This window comes from Bufo gargarizans, chromosome 1, assembly GCF_014858855.1.
Source record: "Bufo gargarizans isolate SCDJY-AF-19 chromosome 1, ASM1485885v1, whole genome shotgun sequence".
NCBI classification, from domain to species: Eukaryota; Metazoa; Chordata; class Amphibia; order Anura; family Bufonidae; genus Bufo; species Bufo gargarizans.
Window position 1 is genome coordinate 604,938,610 of NC_058080.1, and position 23,838 is coordinate 604,962,447.

At 41.8% G+C, this 23,838-nt stretch overlaps 1 protein-coding gene across 3 annotated transcripts in view; it reads right to left on the reverse strand.

The window, feature by feature from the left end:
• Positions 1-23,838, reverse strand: part of LOC122924616 (synuclein alpha interacting protein) — a 231,610-nt gene that overhangs the window by 74,010 nt on the left and 133,762 nt on the right. For all 3 annotated transcript variants that reach the window (XM_044275887.1, XM_044275889.1, XM_044275888.1), the window contains exon 5: positions 19,633-20,441. In XM_044275887.1, the coding sequence (XP_044131822.1) occupies positions 19,633-20,441 (809 nt within the window). The remainder of the gene's footprint in view (positions 1-19,632; positions 20,442-23,838) is intronic.

The window sequence follows — 23,838 nt, forward strand, 5'->3', positions numbered from 1 at the left end:
CATAGGCCAGTAGTTTAGAAATGCTGGCATTCAGGGCCAGGGATCGAGGGTGGCTAGGTGGGAATTTACGCTTTCTATCAAATGTTTGTGAGATGGAGAGCTGAACGCTGGCGTGTGACATGGTTGAGACGCTTGGTGACGGAGGTGGTGGTGGTGGTGTTGGTGGTACATCCCCTGTTTGCTGGGCGGCAGGTGCCAACGTTCCTCCAGAGGCGGAGGAAGAGGCCGAGGCGGCAGCAGCAGAATAGGCCGAGGCGGCAGCAGCAGAAGAGGTAGCAGGGGGAGCCTGAGTGACTTCCTTGGTTTTAAGGTGTTTACTCCACTGCAGTTCATGCTTTGCATGCAGGTGCCTGGTCATGCAGGTTGTGCTCAGGTTCAGAACGTTAATGCCTCGCTTCAGGCTCTGATGGCACAGCGTGCAAACCACTCGGGTCTTGTCGTCAGCACATTGTTTGAAGAAGTGCCATGCCAGGGAACTCCTTGAAGCTGCCTTTGGGGTGCTCGGTCCCAGATGGCGGCGGTCAGTAGCAGGCGGAGTCTCTTGGCGGCGGGTGTTCTGCTTTTGCCCACTGCTCCCTCTTTTGCTACGCTGTTGGCTCGGTCTCACCACTGCCTCTTCCTCCGAACTGTGAAAGTCAGTGGCACGACCTTCATTCCATGTGGGGTCTAGGACCTCATCGTCCCCTGCATCGTCTTCCACCCAGTCTTGATCCCTGACCTCCTGTTCAGTCTGCACACTGCAGAAAGACGCAGCAGTTGGCACCTGTGTTTCGTCATCATCAGAGACATGCTGAGGTGGTATTCCCATGTCCTCATCATCAGGAAACATAAGTGGTTGTGCGTCAGTGCATTCTATGTCTTTCACTGCTGGGGAAGGGCTAGGTGGATGCCCTTGGGAAACCCTGCCAGCGGAGTCTTCAAACAGCATAAGAGACTGCTGCATAACTTGAGGCTGAGACAGTTTCCCTGGTATGCATGGGGGTGATGTGACAGACTGATGGGGTTGGTTTTCAGGCGCCATCTGTGCGCTTTCTGCAGAAGACTGGGTGGGAGATAATGTGAACGTGCTGGATCCACTGTCGGCCACCCAATTGACTAATGCCTGTACCTGCTCAGGCCTTACCATCCTTAGAACGGCATTGGGCCCCACCATATATCGCTGTAAATTCTGGCGGCTACTGGGACCTGAGGTAGTTGGTACACTAGGACGTGTGGATGTGGCAGAACGGCCACGTCCTCTCCCAGCACCAGAGGGTCCACTAACACCACCACGACCATGTCCACGTCCGCGTCCCTTACTAGATGTTTTTCTCATTGTTATGGTTCACCACAACAACAAATATATTATTTGGCCCAATGTATTGTATTCAAATTCAGCGGGATATAAATTTGAGGCCTAGTATTTAGGCGCTGGGTGACCGGTATGGATTTAGTGACAGAATTAGACTTGGAAATGCACAGAAGCGTGTGTGTGAAGTTATTCTGAATGACCCTATGTGCACCTTCAATATGATCTACCCTTTTAGGGATAGATTTCAAATAGCTCTGATATAGCAGAAACGACTAAATTATGAAATTGCTAAATTGGGAATTGTATTTCAACCCAGAACAAAAAATGTGCTTTGACGGACACTAAATAACTTTCCCAGCCACAACAGGACAGCGGTAACGAGAGATTTAGCGGGATATAAATTTGAGGCCTAGTATTTAGGCGCTGGGTGACAGGTATGGGTTTAGTGACAGAATTAGATTTGGAAATGCACAGTAGCGGGTGTGTGAAGTTATTCTGAATGACCCTATGTGCACCTTGAATATTATATACCCTTTTAGGGATAGATTTCAAATAGCTCTGATATAGCAGAAACCACTAAATTATGAAATTGCTAAATTGGGAATTGTATTTCAACCCAGAACAAGAAATGTGCTTGAACGGACACTAAATAACTCGCCCAGCTACAGCACTAGGGACAGATTTAGCGGGATATAAATTTGAGGCCTAGTATTTAGGCGCTGGGTGACAGGTATGGGTTTAGTGACAGAATTAGACTTGGAAATACACAGTAGCGGGTGTGTGTGAAGTTATTCTGAATGACCCAATGTGCACCTTGAATATTATATACCCTTTTAGGGATAGATTTCAAATAGCTCTGATATAGCAGAAACCACTAAATTATGAAATTGCTAAATTGGGAATTGTATTTCAACCCAGAACAAAAAATGTGCTTTGACGGACACTAAATATCTTGCCCAGCAACAACAGTACAGCGGTAACGAGAGATTTAGCAGGATATAAATTTGAGGCCTAGTATTTAGGCGCTGGGTGACAGGTATGGGTTTAGTGACAGAATTAGACTTGAAAATACACAGTAGCGGGTGTGTGTGAAGTTATTCTGAATGACCCAATGTGCACCTTGAATATTATATACCCTTTTAGGGATAGATTTCAAATAGCTCTGATATAGCAGAAACCACTAAATTATGAAATTGCTAAATTGGGAATTGTATTTCAACCCAGAACAAAAAATGTGCTTTGACGGACACTAAATATCTTGCCCAGCAACAACAGTACAGCGGTAACGAGAGATTTAGCAGGATATAAATTTGAGGCCTAGTATTTAGGCGCTGGGTGACAGGTATGGGTTTAGTGACAGAATTAGACTTGAAAATACACAGTAGCGGGTGTGTGTGAAGTTATTCTGAATGACCCAATGTGCACCTTGAATATTATATACCCTTTTAGGGATAGATTTCAAATAGCTCTGATATAGCAGAAACCACTAAATTATGAAATTGCTAAATTGGGAATTGTACTTCAACCCAGAACAAAAAATGTGCTTTGACGGACACTAAATATCTTTCCAAGCAACAACAGTACAGCGATAACGAGAGATTTAGCAGGATATAAATTTGAGGCCTAGTATTTAGGCGCTGGGTGACAGGTATGGGTTTAGTGACAGAATTAGACTTGGAAATACACAGTAGCGGGTGTGTGTGAAGTTATTCTGAATGACCCAATGTGCACCTTGAATATTATATACCCTTTTAGGGATAGATTTCAAATAGCTCTGATATAGCAGAAACCACTAAATTATGAAATTGCTAAATTGGGAATTGTACTTCAACCCAGAACAAAAAATGTGCTTTGACGGACACTAAATAACTTTCCCAGCTACAACAGGACAGCGGTAACGAGAGATTTAGCGGGATATAAATTTGAGGCCTAGTATTTAGGCGCTGGGTGACAGGTATGGGTTTAGTGACAGAATTAGACTTGGAAATACACAGTAGCGGGTGTGTGTGAAGTTATTCTGAATGACCCTATGTGCACCTTCAATATGATCTACCCTTTTAGGGATAGATTTCAAATAGCTCTGATATAGCAGAAACCACTAAATTATGAAATTGCTAAATTGGGAATTGTATTTCAACCCAGAAGAAAAAATGTGCTTTGACGGACACTAAATAACTTTCCCAGCTACAACAGGACAGCGGTAACGAGAGATTTAGCAGGATATAAATTTGAGGCCTAGTATTTAGGCGCTGGGTGACAGGTATGGGTTTAGTGACAGAATTAGACTTGAAAATACACAGTAGCGGGTGTGTGTGAAGTTATTCTGAATGACCCAATGTGCACCTTGAATATTATATACCCTTTTAGGGATAGATTTCAAATAGCTCTGATATAGCAGAAACCACTAAATTATGAAATTGCTAAATTGGGAATTGTACTTCAACCCAGAACAAAAAATGTGCTTTGACGGACACTAAATATCTTTCCAAGCAACAACAGTACAGCGGTAACGAGAGATTTAGCAGGATATAAATTTGAGGCCTAGTATTTAGGCGCTGGGTGACAGGTATGGGTTTAGTGACAGAATTAGACTTGGAAATACACAGTAGCGGGTGTGTGTGAAGTTATTCTGAATGACCCAATGTGCACCTTGAATATTATATACCCTTTTAGGGATAGATTTCAAATAGCTCTGATATAGCAGAAACCACTAAATTATGAAATTGCTAAATTGGGAATTGTACTTCAACCCAGAACAAAAAATGTGCTTTGACGGACACTAAATAACTTTCCCAGCTACAACAGGACAGCGGTAACGAGAGATTTAGCGGGATATAAATTTGAGGCCTAGTATTTAGGCGCTGGGTGACAGGTATGGGTTTAGTGACAGAATTAGACTTGGAAATACACAGTAGCGGGTGTGTGTGAAGTTATTCTGAATGACCCTATGTGCACCTTCAATATGATCTACCCTTTTAGGGATAGATTTCAAATAGCTCTGATATAGCAGAAACCACTAAATTATGAAATTGCTAAATTGGGAATTGTATTTCAACCCAGAACAAAAAATGTGCTTTGACGGACACTAAATAACTTTCCCAGCTACAACAGGACAGCGGTAACGAGAGATTTAGCAGGATATAAATTTGAGGCCTAGTATTTAGGCGCTGGGTGACAGGTATGGGTTTAGTGACAGAATTAGACTTGAAAATACACAGTAGCGGGTGTGTGTGAAGTTATTCTGAATGACCCAATGTGCACCTTGAATATTATATACCCTTTTAGGGATAGATTTCAAATAGCTCTGATATAGCAGAAACCACTAAATTATGAAATTGCTAAATTGGGAATTGTACTTCAACCCAGAACAAAAAATGTGCTTTGACGGACACTAAATAACTTTCCCAGCTACAACAGGACAGCGGTAACGAGAGATTTAGCAGGATATAAATTTGAGGCCTAGTATTTAGGCGCTGGGTGACAGGTATGGGTTTAGTGACAGAATTAGACTTGAAAATACACAGTAGCGGGTGTGTGTGAAGTTATTCTGAATGACCCAATGTGCACCTTGAATATTATATACCCTTTTAGGGATAGATTTCAAATAGCTCTGATATAGCAGAAACCACTAAATTATGAAATTGCTAAATTGGGAATTGTACTTCAACCCAGAACAAAAAATGTGCTTTGACGGACACTAAATAACTTTCCCAGCTACAACAGGACAGCGGTAACGAGAGATTTAGCGGGATATAAATTTGAGGCCTAGTATTTAGGCGCTGGGTGACCGGTATGGATTTAGTGACAGAATTAGACTGGGATATGGCCAAAAAATAACCACACTATTGCTGGTTAAATGCACTTGGTGACGGGCGCAGCTTGCCCCTGATGTAGTATATGGCCAAAAAATGAACAGACTATTGCTGGTTAAATGCACTTGGTGTCACAGCTTGACCAACCACACTACTGAGGGTTAAATGCACTTGGTGACGGGCGCAGCTTGCCCCTGATGTAGTATATGGCCAAAAAATAAACAGACTATTGCTGGTTAAATGCACTTGGTGTGACAGCTTCACCCTGATGTAGGCTTTAGCCAGAAAACAACCACACCATTGAGGGTTAAATGCACTTGGTGACAGGCGCAGCTTGCCCCTGATTTTGTATATGGCCAAAAAATGAACAGACTATTGCTGGTTAAATGCACTTGGTGTGACAGCTTCACCCTGATGTAGGCTTTAGCCAAAAAACAACCACACCATTGAGGGTTAAATGCACTTGGTGACAGGCGCAGCTTGCCCCTGATTTTGTATATGGCCAAAAAATGAACAGACTATTGCTGGTTAAATGCACTTGGTGTGACAGCTTCACCCTGATGTAGGCTTTAGCCAAAAAACAACCACACCATTGAGGGTTAAATGCACTTGGTGACAGGCGCAGCTTGCCCCTGATTTTGTATATGGCCAAAAAATGAACAGACTATTGCTGGTTAAATGCACTTGGTGTGACAGCTTCACCCTGATGTAGGCTTTAGCCAAAAAACAACCACACCATTGAGGGTTAAATGCACTTGGTGACAGGCGCAGCTTGCCCCTGATTTTGTATATGGCCAAAAAATGAACAGACTATTGCTGGTTAAATGCACTTGGTGTGACAGCTTCACCCTGATGTAGGCTTTAGCCAAAAAACAACCACACCATTGAGGGTTAAATGCACTTGGTCGCAGCTTGTGCTGGCGCACCACAAGACACAAAATGGCCGCCGATCACCCCAGAAAAATGTGACTGACAAACGGTCTGGGCAGCCTAAAAACAGTGAGCAATTGAGGATCAGCAGCTCAATGATCCACAGCTGCAGATCGATCAGTTAATCAAGTCCTTTGGAGGAGTTAATCTGCCTAATCTCGCCCTACTGTCGCAGCCGCAACCTCTCCCTACGCTAATCAGAGCAGAGTGACGGGCGGCGCTATGTGACTCCAGCTTAAATAGAGGCTGGGTCACATGGTGCTCTGGCCAATCACAGCCATGCCAATAGTAGGCATGGCTGTGATGGCCTCTTGGGGCAAGTAGTATGACGCTTGTTGATTGGCTGCTTTGCAGCCTTTCAAAAAGCGCCAAGAAAGCGTCACAAAAGCGCCAAGAAAGCGACGAACACCGAACCCGAACCCGGACTTTTACGAAAATGTCCGGGTTCGGGTCCGTGTCACGGACACCCCAAAATTCGGTACGAACCCGAACTATACAGTTCGAGTTCGCTCATCCCTACTTATGAACAATTACCAGAAATGATTATTTGCAGTTATGTGAAGACTTTTGCCACACACAGACAAGTGATATTGGATTATTTTCCTCAATACATAAATGACGAAGTCTAATATTTTTTAATCACTTGTTAGTAGTTTTTGGTCTAATTTATGGAAAAATACAGAGAATCCCAAAGGGTTCACAAACTTTCAAGCACCACTATAATAGCTGGGACTCTATTGCAGAGAAAAACTGTATGTCCATTGTTATAAAGAACTTTAACTAAAACATATAGAATTATCCTTGAACATATTTTTGTCTCATGTGACATAACTTTACCAAAAGCAGGAATAAGAACAATAAACATCACTAATGTGTCTACATTCTTCATCAATAACCAAGTACTCTGCTAGTGAAGTCCCCTGAATAAGGATAAGTAAGAATCTCTTGGGTACAAAAGTGTGGGAAAACGATAGCTCTATCCGAAGTAATGTATCAATGAGGAATTCATAAACATGGATGTCTAGTTGTGTTAAATCCCACAATAGTATCACACATGTAAAAATATCACTTCATGCTGTGAGTGCAGAGACTGAGAATTAAAACGTCTGAAATAAATCATGACTCCTGACAAGCAGAGAATAAGCATTTTCAATCATTTCTTAGAATGTGTGTGAGTTATATATGCAATAAATGATCAGTCAATCGTGGATCTGTGAACTGCTGGGATTACAAAGTAATGGGTGTTGGCAGTGTCGGACTGGGGTACCTAGGGCCCACCAGTGCAACTGAGTCTGGGGGCCCACCTTAGGGCTCCTGCACACAAACTAATATTTTTTCTGCGTCCATACCATTTTTTTTGTGTGGCCTGTATGTGAAACCATTTACTTCAATAGGGCCGCAAAAAACGGAAATGAGTCCGTGTGCATTTCGTGTCTGTATGTCTGCATGGCCGTTACACAAAATGATAGAACATGTCCTATTATTGTCAGCATTACAGACAAGGATAGGAGTGTTCTATTAGAGGCTGGCTGTTCTGTTCCGCATAATGTGGAATGCGCACACCCAGTATCCATGTTTGTCAGAGCCGAAATTTGCAGACTGCAAAACAACCAACAATCGTGTTCATGAGCCCTTACAGTGATAACAGAAATATTAAAGATGAAGTATGATGGTAGACACTCACTGCAAAATGCACAAACATACACGTGGCAGAATTTAGGCTACTTTCACACTTGCAGTAGCAGGGTCCGGCAGGATGTTCCGTCGGGGGGAACAGCCTGCCGCATCCGTGCTAACGCTAGCCCACCGTGCCGCCGGAAGTCCGCTGTAGTATTTGTCTGGCCGCCTCTTGGCATGTTTGCCGTGCTGCGGCCGGACCTCCGGCCCGTCCCTATTATAGTGAATGGGGCCGGAGCAGACCTCCGGTGGGCTAGCGTAAGCACTGATCTGGCAGGCTATTCCCCCACTGGAATAGCCTGCTGGACCCTGCTACCGCAAATGTGAAAGTAGCCTTACACATATCTAGATATCCTGCTCTTAAGTCAGTCAGAAACAAGACACATGCAGTCCCTATCACACATAGGAAACATGCAATGCACGCACCAAGACATTTTTTGCCTAACCCTATTAAGTGAAGCACACTTAAAGGGGCTGCTTCACTTCAACAAATGGCATTTATTATGTAGAGAAAGTTAATACAAGGCACTTCCTAATGTATTGTGATTCTCCATATTGGCTCTTTTCCATCACATTATACACTGCTTGTATCCATGCTTTTGACCACTCTGCAATCCAGCAGCGGTGGCCGTGCTTGCACAATATAGGTAAAGGTGTTGGCCTATATACACTTCCAGCCTTTCCCTATGGTGTGTAAGCATGGCCACCGCTGCTGGATTGCAGGGTGGTCGTAACCATGGATACGTGCTGTGTATAATGTGATGGAAAAGAGGCAATATGGATAATAACACTATATTAGTAAGTGCCTTGTATTAACTTTCTCTACATTATAAATGCCATTTACTGGTGGCTGGGACCATGGGAATGCACATAGGTTTGTGCTTTATCCTATAGTGTGATGGATTGCAGGGTGGTCGTAACCATGGAAACGAGCAGTGTACAGTATAATGTGATGGAAAAATGAACGCTGGAGCCCCCACTAATTCCCCTTCTTGACTGAGTGGCAGGTCGAGCATATAGAAACATAGAAACATAGAATGTGTCGGCAGATAAGAACCATTTGGCCCATCTAGTCTGCCCAATATACTGAATCCTATGAATAGTCCCTGGCCCTATCTTATATGAAGGATAGCCTTATGCCTATCCCATGCATGCTTAAACTCCTTCACTGTATTTGCAGCTACCACTTCTGCAGGAAGGCTATTCCATGCATCCACTACTCTCTCAGTAAAGTAATACTTCCTTATATTACTTTTAAACCTTTGCCCCTCTAATTTAAAACTGTGTCCTCTTGTGGTAGTTTTTCTTCTTTTAAATATGCTCTCCTCCTTTACCGAGTTGATTCCCTTTATGTATTTAAAAGTTTCTATCATATCCCCTCGGTCTCTTCTCTCTTCCAAGCTATACATGTTAAGGTCTTTTAACCTTTCCTGGTAAGTTTTATCCTGCAATCCATGGACCAGTTTAGTAGCTCTTCTCTGAACTCTCTCTAGAGTATCTATATCCTTCTGGAGATATGGCCTCCAGTACTGCGCACAATACTCCAAGTGAGGTCTCACCAGTGATCTGTACAGCGGCATAAGCACTTCACTCTTTCTACTGCTTATACCTCTCCCTATACATCCAAGCATTCTGCTGGCATTTCGTGCTGCTTTATTACATTGTCTTCCCACCTTTAAGTCTTCTGAAATAATTACTCCTAAATCCCTTTCCTCAGATACTGAGGTCAGGACTGTGTCAAATATTCTATATTCTGCCCTTGGGTTTTTACGCCCCAGGTGCATTATCTTGCACTTATCCACATTAAATTTCAGTTGCCAGAGTTCTGACCATTCTTCTAGTTTTCCTAAATCCTTTTCCATTTGGCGTTTCCCTCCAGGAACATCAACCCTGTTACATATCTTTGTGTCATCAGCAAAAAGACACACCTTACCATCGAGGCCTTTTGCAATATCACTTATGAAGATATTAAACAAAATTGGTCCCAGTACAGATCCCTGTGGAATCCCACTGATAACATGACCTTGTTTTGAATGTTCTCCATTGACTACAACCCTCTGTTGTCTGTCACTCAGCCACTGCTTAATCCACTCAACAATATGGGAGTCCATGCTCAATGACTGCAGTTTATTGATAAGTCTTCTATGTGGGACAGTGTCAAAAGCCTTACTAAAATCTAGATATGCGATGTCTACTGCACCTCCACCGTCTATTATTTTAGTCACCCAGTCAAAAAAATCTATAAGATTTGTTTGACATGATCTCCCTGAAGTAAACCCATGCTGTTTTTCATCTTGCAATCCATGGGATTTTAGATGTTCCACAATCCTATCCTTTAATAGGGTTTCCATTAATTTGCCTACTATTGATGTCAGACTCACTGGTCTATAGTTGCTCGATTCCTCCTTACTACCTTTCTTGTGAATGGGCACGACATTTGCCAATTTCCAATCTTCCGGGACGACTCCTGTTACTAATGATTGGTTAAATAAATCTGTTAACGGTTTTGCCAGCTCACCACTAAGCTCTTTTAATAATTTTGGGTGTATCTCATCAGGCCCCTGTGACTTATTTGTCTTCACTTTAGACAGCAAACTTAGAACATCTTCCTCTGTAAAGACACATGCATCAAACGATTTAATAGTCATCCTTTCTAGTGGAGGTCCTTCTCCTTCTTTTTCTTTTGTAAAAACTGAACAGAAGTATTCATTAAGGCAGTCCGCTAGCCCTTTATTCTCTTCTACATACCTTCCGTCCTTTATTTTTAATTTAGCTATTCCTTGTTTTAATTTCCTTTTTTCATTTATACATCTGAAGAATGTCTTATCCCCTTTTTTCATAGACTGAGCTAGTTTTTCTTCTGCCTGAGCTTTAGAAGTTCTTATAACTTGCTTGGCCTCTTTCTGCCTAATCTTGTAGATTTCCTTATCTTCATTGCTCTGGGTTTTTTTATAATTACAAAATGCTAGCTTTTTATTTTTAATGATTTGGGCCACTTCTGCTGAGTACCACAGTGGTCTCTTCCTTTTTTTGCTTTTACTGACAAGTCTAATGCAATTTTCTGTTGCCTTCAATAATGCACCTTTTAAGTAGTCCCATTTCTCCTGGACTCCATGTAATCCGTTCCAGTCTGATAAGGACTCATTTATGACTAATTTCATTTTTGAAAAGTCTGTTATTCTAAAATCTAAAACTTTTGTTTTTGTGTGGTGGGACTCTTTCACAGTTCTTATATTAAACCACACTGACTGGTGATCACTAGATCCCAAGGTTTCGCCAACAATGACATCATATACCGAATCCCCATTTGTGAATATCAAATCCAAAATGGCCTCCCTCCGGGTTGGCTCCTCAACCATTTGTTGTAGGGATAACCCCAGTAGGGAATTTAGAATATCTGTACTCCTGGTAGAACTTGCTATTTTGGTTTTCCAGTTTATATCTGGAAGATTGAAATCTCCCATAATGATAACTTCTCCTTTCATTGTCATTTTAGCTATTTCTTCAACTAGTAGATCATCTAGTTCTTTAACTTGATCAGGTGGTCTATATATCACACCTACATGAGTTACTGCATGATTAGCAAACTGCAACGTAACCCAAACTGACTCTATGTTGGCCTCACCAACTTGTATTAGGTTAGATTTAATGCTATCTTTCACATACAGGGCCACTCCTCCTCCTTTCTTGCCTTCTCTGTCTCTTCTGTATAAAGAGTACCCTGGTATGGTTATGTCCCAGTCATTTCTTTCATTAAACCATGTCTCCGTAACAGCCACTAAATCTACATTCTCAGATGCCATTATTGACCCAAGTTCATTGATTTTTTTTACCTAAACTGCGAGCATTTGTAGAGAGGACTCGGAGCTTATTTCTTACCCTCTGTGCTTCTGACCTGTTCTGGCATTGTTTCGGGGGGCAATTGGACTCTTTTATTTTCACTCTTTTGCCCCCCCCCCCCCCTTCCTAGTTTAAATACTCTTTCGCAAATTCTTGGAGTTGTTCACTAAGTACATTTGTTCCTTTGAGAGAAAGATGCAAACCATCTTGTTTGTACAGTTCTTTTCTATTCCAAGTAGAGCTATTATGAGAAACAAAGCCAAATCCTTGCTCTTGACACCATTTACCAAGCCATGTGTTGAACTCCTTTATGCGCCTCTGCCTATCATTCTGAACATTTTGCACAGGCAGAACTTCAGAAAATGAAATGGTGGATGCAAAATCCTGTACGTCATTACCAAGTGTGATAAAAGATTTTTTCACCTCTGACACTTCATTGCAAGCCAGGTCATTTGTTCCTAGATGGACAAGAACATCCACGTCCCCTTCCTGCTTTGCTTGCTTAACAATATTAATAATACGTCTTCTATCTCTTCTAGCAGTAGCCCCAGGGAGACATCTCACAAAACCATTTTCTTTAAGCTCCACACTTCTTATGATTGAATCACCCAGCAACAGCTGCTTCCTTTGAGACTTCACTTTATCTTTTTTGTCCTTGGCTGCAGTCTTGTATACATTAGACATAGGAGTCGATGGTTTCTCACCCTCTGTGCTTGAGTCCATATCCATGTTGTCCTTACATTCTGAGAGTGCTGCAAATGAATTTTAGAGACTCACCGACTGTGGGACATGTCTTCTATCCACCACTCTAAGTCTTCCAGAACCTACAGTAACCCATCTGCCATTTCTGGGGGTCCTCTGTGGCAGTGGCATTGCAGCAGTCCTAGCTGGAGTTTGTTTAACAGATAATTTAAATATCTCAGATTTCAAAAATGCAATTTCCTGCTGCAGTAAGGAGAACTGTCTACAGATCTGACAGCATCCGAATCTCCAAAGAGTGGAACATGAAATAAATGCACAATAATTCCTGCACTGAACCAAGTCTGCCATTTTAAAGAGGAGGAAATAAAAAAAAGAAATAAAAATTTGTCAATTTAAATCAAACAAATCTTACCTTTTTTTTTGTATTGTTTCCACCTTCCAGCCTACCTCCTGCAATATCTCTTCACTGTACTTAATGTAGTACTTGAAGGTAGAACTTGCAGCTAATGAATTAGGCCAGCTAATGAGTCTGTCTCTATATATACACACACTCCTTCACAAGCTCCTCCCCCAGCAACAAATGTAACACCTCAATGAGCTAGGCTCATTAGCAAACGCACAATAGCAAACACCTGAGCAAATTCCTTACCTCTTCTCAAGCAATGGTTAGCAAAAGAACACACAGATGAGCCAGTTGCAAACTCCAAGCCAATCTCTTGCAGTATCTTGCAGTATCTCTTCAGTCTCCTGCAATATCTCTTCACTGTACTTAATGTAGTACTTGAAGGTAGAACTTGCAGCTAATGAACTATATGCCCTGCCTCTCCATCCGTTCTCTATAAGGGCGCCGGAGATGGTGGAGTACAGTGCTGGCTAATTCCAGTAGTTATGAAAGAGAATGGATGGAGCAACAGGGTGTATGTGTAGCCTGTTACACCATTAAGAGGGGGAACAGGACCCGTTCCTGGGATCAGTGGGGGTTACAGAATCGTACCCCACTATTCATATAGTTATTCCCTATGGTGTGGAGAGGATAACTTGAAAACCTGCACAACCCCTTTAAATCCTCCACCAATCGACCACCAGTATCTCTATGCATGGCAGCAGTGATGCCTGCAAATACGGAATATCATCACTGCCGACATGTAAACCATACGTGTCAATACTGGAGAATGTGACGCACTGTGCAGAATTTTTTGAGCATAAGTCCAACCCCCTTTGCAGGTCGCAACCTTTAACAAAGCCCAAGCAAAGGTGATAGAAGAGAAACGTGAGCAAAGGGCACAAACGGACGGTCATATCTGAAGCAGGGACATTAGGGTCACCTGAGGCAGGGTAATAGTGGGGATCCTGGAGCAGGGGTAACTGGAGAAGAGACAATATTAGTGGTGCATTTAGAGTCGGGGCATTTGGAGCTGGGGCACTTATGGGGGTGAACCTAAAACAGAGGCATTAGAGTCGCCTGAGGCAGGGTAATAGTGGGGATGCTGGAGCAGCTGCAGGGATATTAGGGTGGCAACTGGAGAAGATTCAATATTAGGGGTGCTTTTACAGTGGGGGCATTGGGGGGTATCTGTGTCTGCTATAAACCAATCCCCTATTCCCCCTTACAGTCTCCTACAGCACACTACTGTCACACACCTGAGAAATCAGCCCAGCACCGCAGAAGAGTCCTTCTCTCCAGCAACCACAGTTTCCTGACAGCAGGGAGGGCAGGAGGCAGACACCTTCTCTCCTCCTTCACAGACAGCAGCCCCAGAAGTCTAGAAGATACTGCGGGGCCTCCGATACAATATACACCAGTAGAAGGGTGCATCGCTGTGCGATACTGCCACCTTGTAGTTACAATAATTATCTCTTCTAAGAAAAGTGAAATAATTACTCCTCCATCTTATCTTGGGCTCAGGAGACTGTGGGCCCACTGAGGAATCCCCCACCTCACCCGGTGGGCCAGTCCGAGCCTGGATGTTGGACTAGCATCCCAGTGAACCATGGTTCCAGGATAGGCTGATTCACTGAAGAACAGAAAGAGAGACGGATTCAGAGAAAGCAGGACTCAAGGTCTTCAAAATGAATGTTTCTGCAGATAGACATAGAGGAGGACAGAGAAAGAGTAAAACAATCTTAATTTTCTTTGGCCTTGTACAACAGGGATCTACTTTTTAGTGTCCACGTCACTTTAATCCAACAGTGAAAGAATAGGATGGAGGAGATTTGTGTGCAGACCTTATGTCCACAAACCAAACAGGACTAAGAGAACTACATAGCAAACTTACATGCTATAATTAGGCACTATTCACCGCATTCATGGGTAGCTTCTGACAATACAATTGGTCAGCAATAAAGTATCTAAATGTGCCTGTGATATACTCATACGGGGACATTTATAAAGACCAACTTTTTCATTAATGGTCTTAAATCTTCCTGCACAGCTGGATGTTGCCCTTAAGTTATGTTGTGGCACAAGCCTCGGAGATGTGATACATCCTCCCACAGGCTGTGCGACATACTAAAATCTACGGAAACTAGGAGCCAGAAAACTGGCATGAATGAAGATAAATTTTCCGGCCGTGCAGCCCCGCCACCTCCCACCCTCACCACTACCCTTTTCTTGTTACTCCAGAAGTGGTGAGGAGGAAGAGCCACAAATTATGCCTCAAAAATGGCGTGTGACTTAAATTACAACTTATTAACGCCAAAAGAGTGTTGTACAGAGATTCCGAACGGAAATCCTACAACAGAGAAATGTAATTTTTTCCATATTTTTGACACATTGTATAGCTAAAAAACTCTTCATGTCATAGAGACATGTCAGAAGTTTTGAACCATTGATCAACTAAAACAAAGGAGTCAAAGCGATCAGCTGAGCTCTGTCTTATTAGTAGCTGTAGACAACCTGATAGAAAGTCTATAAACCAGAATATTATCATTGATGGTATCTCCATGGCTGTGTGAATGGAAGAAGGGGAAATGGTATTCTGATCCCTATAAAGATATTCTGAAATGAATCATGGACTAGTTTCAGAGGTATTCAGAAACAACGACCAGTAGAGCATTTTTGTCTTTGGGTTCTTAACTGCCCTTGTAATCAGGAGAGGTCTCCTCATAAACTGAGAATGATGATCTGGCTATAGGCCTTTTGAAATATTCTTGTCTACGGCTGAATTATACTGTGACAAGTAACCACAAGCATGCCCGCCCGCCCGCCCTCTGGAGCCTGCCTAGGACGAAATGAATAACATTTTAAGAGGAGACTGGTTATTTTCACTAAACTCTGGAGAAAAGATCACATCTAATCAAATGGCTCTGTATAAAGTGTTCTCAGTCAAACAATTCTGAAGCAAACGCAGAATGACTGGGAACAGACAGGATCATGGCTCATTTGTAAAATATATAATACTCTCTGTCTGGTTTACTGCTGTTACTTCTTCATCGTATTTTAAAGAAAAACATACCAGTCGAATAACAGAGATGATATTCGATTGCACAAAAAGAGTTATAAAATACCTTGAATGCGTCAGGGGAGTCATCTTTATCCCAAGTCATTTTTTGATGCTTACTTCAATAATGAAAATAGCAATAGGATGCCCATGTGGCATAGTGCTTAGCACTGCTGTCTAGAGTTCTGGGTCATGCACTTTATAGTATCTCCCCACACCGAACCATATTTTTATCATACCCTATTTTATATTGTGTATGTATCTTTAAATAGGTGTATGGCCCTTGCATATGTGCCATTAAATGGATATCCAAGTATACTTTTCACTGGTAAAGAAACCAATGGCAAGAATGTAGCATATGTATTATGACAATAACACTCTGACCCCCATAGTCTAAGGCCTCCTGCACACAACAGTATTTTTTAACATCCCGCAAAACGTGGTTCCGTTGTACTGTGATCCGTGCCCGTTTTTTCTTCCGTGGGTCTTCCGTGATTTTTGGAGGATCCACGGACATGAAAAATGAAAAAAAAATCTAAGTCAAGTTTGCCATTAAAATGATAGGAAAAAACGGACACAGATCACGGACGCGGATGACAATCTTGTGTGCATCCGTGATTTTTCACGGACCCATTGACTTGAATGGGTCCGTGAACCGTTGGCCGTGAAAAAAATAGGACAGGTCATATTTTTTTCACGGCCAGGAAACACGGATCACGGATGCGGCTGCCAAACGATGCAGTTTCCGATTTTTCCACGGACCCATTGAAAGTCAACGGGACCGCAGAAAAACAAGTTAAACGGGACAACGGCCACGGGTGCACACAACGGTCGTGTGCAGGAGGCCTAACTGAAATAAATGCATTCAGGTGCATATTCTGGACATATGTTTGGTTGAACCATTTCAAATATGACCCCTGAAAGCGGTTTGGATTTAGTCGAAGTGTGTTTCAAATTGAGCAATGCTTCAGACATTTGTTTTGAGGTAATGGAAGGCAGAAGGAAAAGAAAGAACATACATAAAGTTGCTTACTCCACATTGAATTTGGCTACAGTGATCATGTGCTGTCTGCATGACGTCACTGCTGACACCAGGTGAGTGGTTGCAGTGGTCATTGCTGTCAGCATGATGTCACTGCTGACACCAGGTGAGTGGTTGCAGTGGTCATGTGCTGTCAGCATGACGTCACTGCTGACACCAGGTGAGTGGTTGCAGTGGTCATTGCTGTCAGCATAACGTCACTGCTGCCACCGGATAAACAAAGCCAGACAGGGAGAATCAGAAAGGCAGTACTAGATCTACTAGGTAAGTTGTATGGCTGCATTTTTTTTTCTGGACCAATTCCCAGTGTTGTCTGGCTTCTTGGTGGACCTGGACAACCAACATACAATTTATTTGCATATCTACTTTCAGGAATATATTGTGCTGTTAGTGTCCATTTAAAATACAGAATTTATACATTACTCTAGCTTTTGAAAATGTATCAGACAAATCAGGTCAGTTGGCTGTGTCTTATACATTGACAATAATCCAATTCATCATAAAAATTTCCTAGGACTTGGCAAACTTTAAGCAGAATCCAGTTTGTGGTTCTTCTCTAGTTTTCACAGGTTTAAACGGTTGTCTGGGAAGTTGAAATGCAAATCCTTCCTTGTTATGAATCCTTTTTCCAAGCTTATACTCGTATACATGCAGTATTCGAATAATATTCAGCATTTGTCTTAGCAATCTACTTAGTTACCTTTTGTAAGAAAATGTAATCTCCATTAGGAATACTGTAATAGGTTCTGTAGGGGTATGTTCACATGCAGAGTCAGACTAAGGTTCAATGGGCTCACCAGAGAAAATTATTCTTTGGGCCCAGCCGCCATATCATCAATTCTAATAGGTTTTGATAAAAAAAAATATAATAGACCCTTGTGGCAAGTTATTGTCTCCAAAGGCAGCTCCAAATGTTTTTTTTTTCTCCTCTGGACCTTTGGGGCACACTATGGTATCTGAACCTTGACCCCTAGGGGTTCCTCAGGCATTACAGTGGGCCAGTCCGTTGCCGTCCACGTGGGATGTAAATTAAGTATAACAAATCTGTTGCAGACATTGCAGTGATTGAGTAATATGTGGATTTGTTGCAGATTTTGCCTGATTTCACCCTATTAATTACCGGTACATAGAAATTGGTTTTAAAAATTGCCCAAAAAAATGACATGCTGCAGAATTAAAATCTGGACCATAGATCAAAATCTGGATTTTTTTCTACAGCGTAATACGTAATACAGTACGTTGCTGATTTTCCACCCACAAAATTCAGATGGGAAATCCACAGACTATGTTGCATTTGTGGGTTTTAATAATTTTTTGCAAAACACAGCATGCTAAAGGCATGGTATTTTTTCAAGGAATTTTGCCTAGATTTCTCAAAACTCAAAAAGAAAAGTATGTAAAAAATGTGTGAACAAAGATAATGACAGTTGAAAAAGCTTGTAAAAATACATGTGAAATTTATGAGGCATTTCCCCAAAAAATCCCACCAAAAAAGTGTGTCTGAATAAAACATAATGGTGTTTTTGGACATACGACATTTATTCATAGGCTTTTTTCGACAGAATTTTAAGAACTGTAAATTACAAATAACTGTACAAAGAAAGAATATTATGAAAAACAACACTAAAAAATGAATGTAAAAAAGGCATAATATACTTAAAACTCCAGGCCTTTTTAATATTAATTGTTAAATATCACAATAAAACCTACAACTGAAAAATACAGTACGTTTGGTCAGCAAAAAAAAAGGATTCAAATGTGTTCTGCTCTTTCTACGAGTCTAACGTATAGGCAAGTAACAGATAAATGTCTGAATACTGTTTCTTTACTCACGATAAAAAAAAATATACAAATTATATATACAGGTGAAACTCGAAAAATTTGAATATCGTGCAAAGTTCATTTATTTCAGTAATGCTAATTAAAAGGAATTGTATTAATGAGTCTCTCATATATTAGTTTCACCTTTTAAGCTGCATTACTGAAATAAATGAACTTTGCACGATATTCAAATTTTTCGAGTTTCACCTGTATATACTATTCAACAAAAGTCAATGGCAGAATGAAAAATCATATAGTTCAATAGATTGGCTGAAATGTGGTGTGAATACTGTTTTTTAGCAATTCACCCTCACATTTTTAAAATGCAATTTTGATCCAAGTGTCACCCGGATATTTTAAAACAGCTTACCTAGATTTTTACCTAAATTATGGCCATGTAAGTGCACTTTTACACTTTTTAGACATAGGCAAACGGAGTATGCAGTTTTGGTAGAACAACAAGGACCATTATTCTTTGACTATTTGGCATGAATGTGAAAAAGCCTAATTATACAAAGAAATGCAAATCTCATAATTTTCTATAAACCCAAACAGCAGTTTTGACCATCAAGAATGATCTCATTTTGTAATAGACGGTTTAAATCCGCTCCCTCAAGCAGTTTTTTTTTGTAATCTGTTTTTCTGGTAACCTGCAGTACAATTGTCATACCTAATCACCAAAGCAGATGCTAATGAAACACTTAGAATGGGCCGTGGGACACTTTAAACTGTGCGTTCAGCTCTTGTCTATGAATGATTGTTGCAAAAAGCCTGCAAAGAACATTTCTGAATACTAATGAAGGCAAGACGGTGTTCCCACGGTAAGCCAATGACAAAGAGCAGATTGGAAACAGGCTGAGCTGCAAGAGTTAACACATTGTAGAACTCCCTGGAAGAAGGCAATATACCCTAATACTTTATATTCTTCAGCTCTACTAACTGAACTGGGCCTATACAGTACTTTCAGGTCACCATTGTGTTGTACAAGCCTTAGATATATAATAAACTTACTATGGAAACTTCTGTCTATTGACTGACCTATCCCGTGGCTTTCTAATACATTTGCTATCTACTTACCAGTAAGGATATCTGTCCTTCCTTAACAATATTTAAAATGCTTTTGATTTTCTTCATGTCTTCCCCTTCTGAGTGATTCCAGTTCACATTACCGTTCACGCCATCCAGTTGTGAGTCTGTTCCCGGCAGGTGAAATGCCCGAAGCTGGCAGTTAGGCATGGTCTTTTCAAGCTTCTGTGCATGGGAATCAGACAGAGCCCTATTCAGAAAGCTCTTGTTATAGTATTCAGCTTCATGGACTGAGCCGCACTGAATGTTAGACTGTGAAAGCTCTAATCCCCCAGATGAATGCCTGCTCTGATCAAGGATGGTAGACTGAGTGGAGTTTTTAACCGGAGACAATACACAAAACTGAGTGGCATTGGCCGTCAGGTTCTCCAGGTTGCTCACAGGACCATTTTTTCCCTTGGACACTGGACTTATACTGGAGGTCCTTTTTTCTGATGCTACTTTGGTAAACAGTGTCAGTGGCTGATTGGATTTGATGTAAGGCACATCCAAAATCTCATCCATATCTAGGTCATAATGTTCCAGCTCGCCAAGCAAAACATTCGACTCGATGCTTTTGATCTTAAATGCATCCTCATCTGCAGGATTACCATCTTTTCCTGGTTCACCATTTTTTTCCTTTTCTTCTTTTTCCTCTTTTTGATCATCACTTTCATTGAGCTTTGGACTCTCTGGTTGATGCTTCAATGGAGAAACCCTTTTAACAGGTCGGAATTTACTGTAGACATCTGCGATCCCTGTTGGCTTTTGTGTGTTGCCAATAAGAGTAGAAACTCCGCAGCTCCAGTTTGCATTGGGCACTAAAGAGTTAGCAAAAATAAATACAATTATGTCAGTCAAAAACATAGAAAACAGGCATATATCTGTCTAGAAATATCTGTCTATAGCAATAAAAACAAACATATAACAAATACAGACAGAAGCACTTAGCCCGTAAGGGTGGTATTAAACTGGACGATCTTCAGGCAGTGAGAGTGTCAATAGATGATAATCATCCATCGGCAATCGTTTGCACCAGCCTGATTACACAGGCCGATGCAAACTTTTAATGAGGGAGGAACGATTAGTACCGCAGTTGTACCTCCTCCATTCTCTTTCATAGATGATCAGCAGCACATCCCTGATTACACGGGGAGATGTGCTGCCGAAAATCGGGCATCTTTCATCTCTACTGATGTACAATAACCATCAGCTGATGAATGAGCAGTTGCTGATTGGCTGATCGATTATACAAGCCAATTATAGGGAAAGAGCATTCATAGTCCTGATAATTGGCCTGAAATTGTGCAGTCTAATAGGGCCTTTATAAAGATACATGATGTAAACTGCGAAGGTAATCTGTATTTATGAGTTGTCCACTTTGTTCTAGTCCACTAACACACTTATTTATGTGCGGACAGGAAGTCAGTTTCTCTATTCATTTTTATTGTACTGACTTCCTGTCCACACATAAGACGCTGTGTCAGTTGGAGAGTCAGAGTGTCGGTCACATGACACAGCTGAGGACCAGAAAGCAGTGGATACATCACAATTATTGTAAGCGGGCAGGGTCCTCTACCCCTCTGTATCAGTCTGTTAATAGTTTATGGTTTATTGTATTTATAAATAATAATATAAAGTCACGGCTAAGAAAATCACTATCATTTACATAATTTACCTTTCTAACAGAGAATAAAGATTTTTGTAAAAGTGCGTCTTTATCACTTAAAAGGGTTGTCCAAGTTATTTTTATTGATGACCTATCCTCAGGATAGATAATCAATATCAGATCGGTGGGGGTCCTGCTCGCCATCGCATCGGTGAGCAGGTGTAATTACACCGAAACCGCCCCATCCATTTTAATGAGACGGCTTGTTCCTATACACTTTTATAGGAGCGATCCGTCCCATTGAAATGAATCGGACGGCTTGGGTGTAATTACACCTGTTCACCACTGCTGATGCAATGGCGATCAGGTAAACAATGAAGAGGAGGCAGCACTGGCACCTTCTCTTCAAACAGCTGATCAGCGGGGGTGCCAGGTGTCGGACCCCGCCGATCTAATATTGATGACCTATCCTGAGGATAGGTCATCAATATGAACAGCCCGGACAACCCCTTTAATATTTGTGGAAACCCACTTGAAACCTGCTGGGCAACCTAAAATAGTTCATCATCAATCTATCCATCCACATTCACAGCTGACATTTTCATTGTGAAGCGCATTGAGACAAAATGTTGGTCAATACATGGGCCCTGATTTATCAGTCCTTCACTCCAGAATTCAGTGTCAACAAGTAGCAAAATAGACCTTCTGCACTTGCTTGTGCAAAGATTTTGCGATTTTTTTGCATTTTTACACCACTCACTCCAGTCTTGCAATGTGGGTAGAAAAGTAGGTTTGGTTAGCTATGTTAATGAGTTTCACTCCATAATCATTGAGACTTTTTTAGGATGGAGTAGAAAACCTGGATTAGCTTTTCTAGACAGAAGTGTTCGGATAAAGGATAAGACAAACTTATCAAACAACCTGAGACATGTGATAACTGACTTCAAATATTACCCGCATGATAAATCCCGTCCCCTCTGTAATCTTTTTATGCATTTTTAGCAGAGTTTGACTGTCCAATTAATGACTTTTCCCATTTTTTTCTACATGCTATTTAGAGACATTTTTCCAAAAGCATACCTGTAGTCTTTTAAAGGGGTTGTCTCATCTCAGACAATGGGGGAATATCGCTAGGATATGCTCCCATTGTCTGATAGGTGTGGGTCCTACCGCAGGGACCCGAACCTATATCGAGAACGAAGCCCCGAAAGTGGTGGAGGGCGCACTGTGCATGCGCAGCTGCCCTCTATTAATTTCTATTCATTTCTAATAGCCGCTGACTCGACTATTTCCGTCCGGCCAATAGAAGTGAATGGCAGCGGTGGCCGAACTTGTATGGGGAGAGCACTTAGTGGGGAACGGACCGGAGTTCTCCAGCCACCACTTTGCGGGGCTCCATTTAGGAGATAGTTCCAGCCACCACTCCCATTAATTTCTACGGGCCCGATAGAAGTAGCCGAGCCTGCGCTCAGCTATTTTTGGCGGCCCCATAGAAGTGAATGGAGGGCGGCTGCGCTTGCACAGTGCGCTCTCCACCACTTTCGGGGCCTTGCTCTCTATGTAGGTGCCGGTCCTAGTGGGACCCGCACCTATCAGACAATGAGGGCATATCCTAGCGATATGCCCCACATTGTCTGAAATGAGACAACCCCTTTATCCAAAATGCTATGTCACCATCTTGAGTGCAATCCCATTGAAAAAGCACAAAGAAAAATAATGTAGTATCAGAGGGGTCAGCCACATATTACTGGCTGGCTACCCATTAGTTACACCCTTTCTATTACTGTACATAAGGTAGTCTGCCTAACTTTTTAAGAACTCCACATTACTGTTATGTCATTCTCCTCCACGGTCATGAGCAAAATAAGAACTGTTTAAGGCAAAGTATTAGTTATTAATTTGGCTTAAGTACGAGTCATTGAAACAAACTTCAAGGGAATAAGTACATCTAGCTTTTCTCAGCAACATGTCTTGGAAGGATGACTTGATGTTTGGCTAATATCCCTAAACTGTGCAGACAAATCATCAACTCCCAAAGAGTCCAGCAATTCTGAACAATTGTGCAGACAGAAGAAGATTCCAGTCAGCCATATGTACACGGGGTCATCCATATCCAGTCAGCCATATGTACACAGGCTCATCCAAATCCAGTCAGCCATATGTACACAGGCTCATCCAAATCCAGTCAGCCATATGTACACAGGCTCATCCATATCCAGTCAGCCATATGTACAGGGGCTCATCCATATCCAGTCAGTTATATGTACAGGGGCTCATCCATATCCAGTCAGTTATATGTACACGGACTCATCCATATCCAGTCAGCCATATGTACAGGGGCTCATCCATATCCTGTCAGCCATATGTACAGGGGCTCATCCATATCCTGTCAGCCATATGTACAGGGGCTCATTCATATCCAGTCAGCCATATGTACACGGGCTCATCCATATCCAGTCAGTCATATGTACAGGGGCTCATCCATATCCAGTCAGCCATATGTACAGGGGCTCATCCATATCCTGTCAGTTATATATACACGGGCCTATCCATATCCTGTCAGCCATATGTACAGGGGCTCATCCATATCCAGTCAGCCATATGTACAG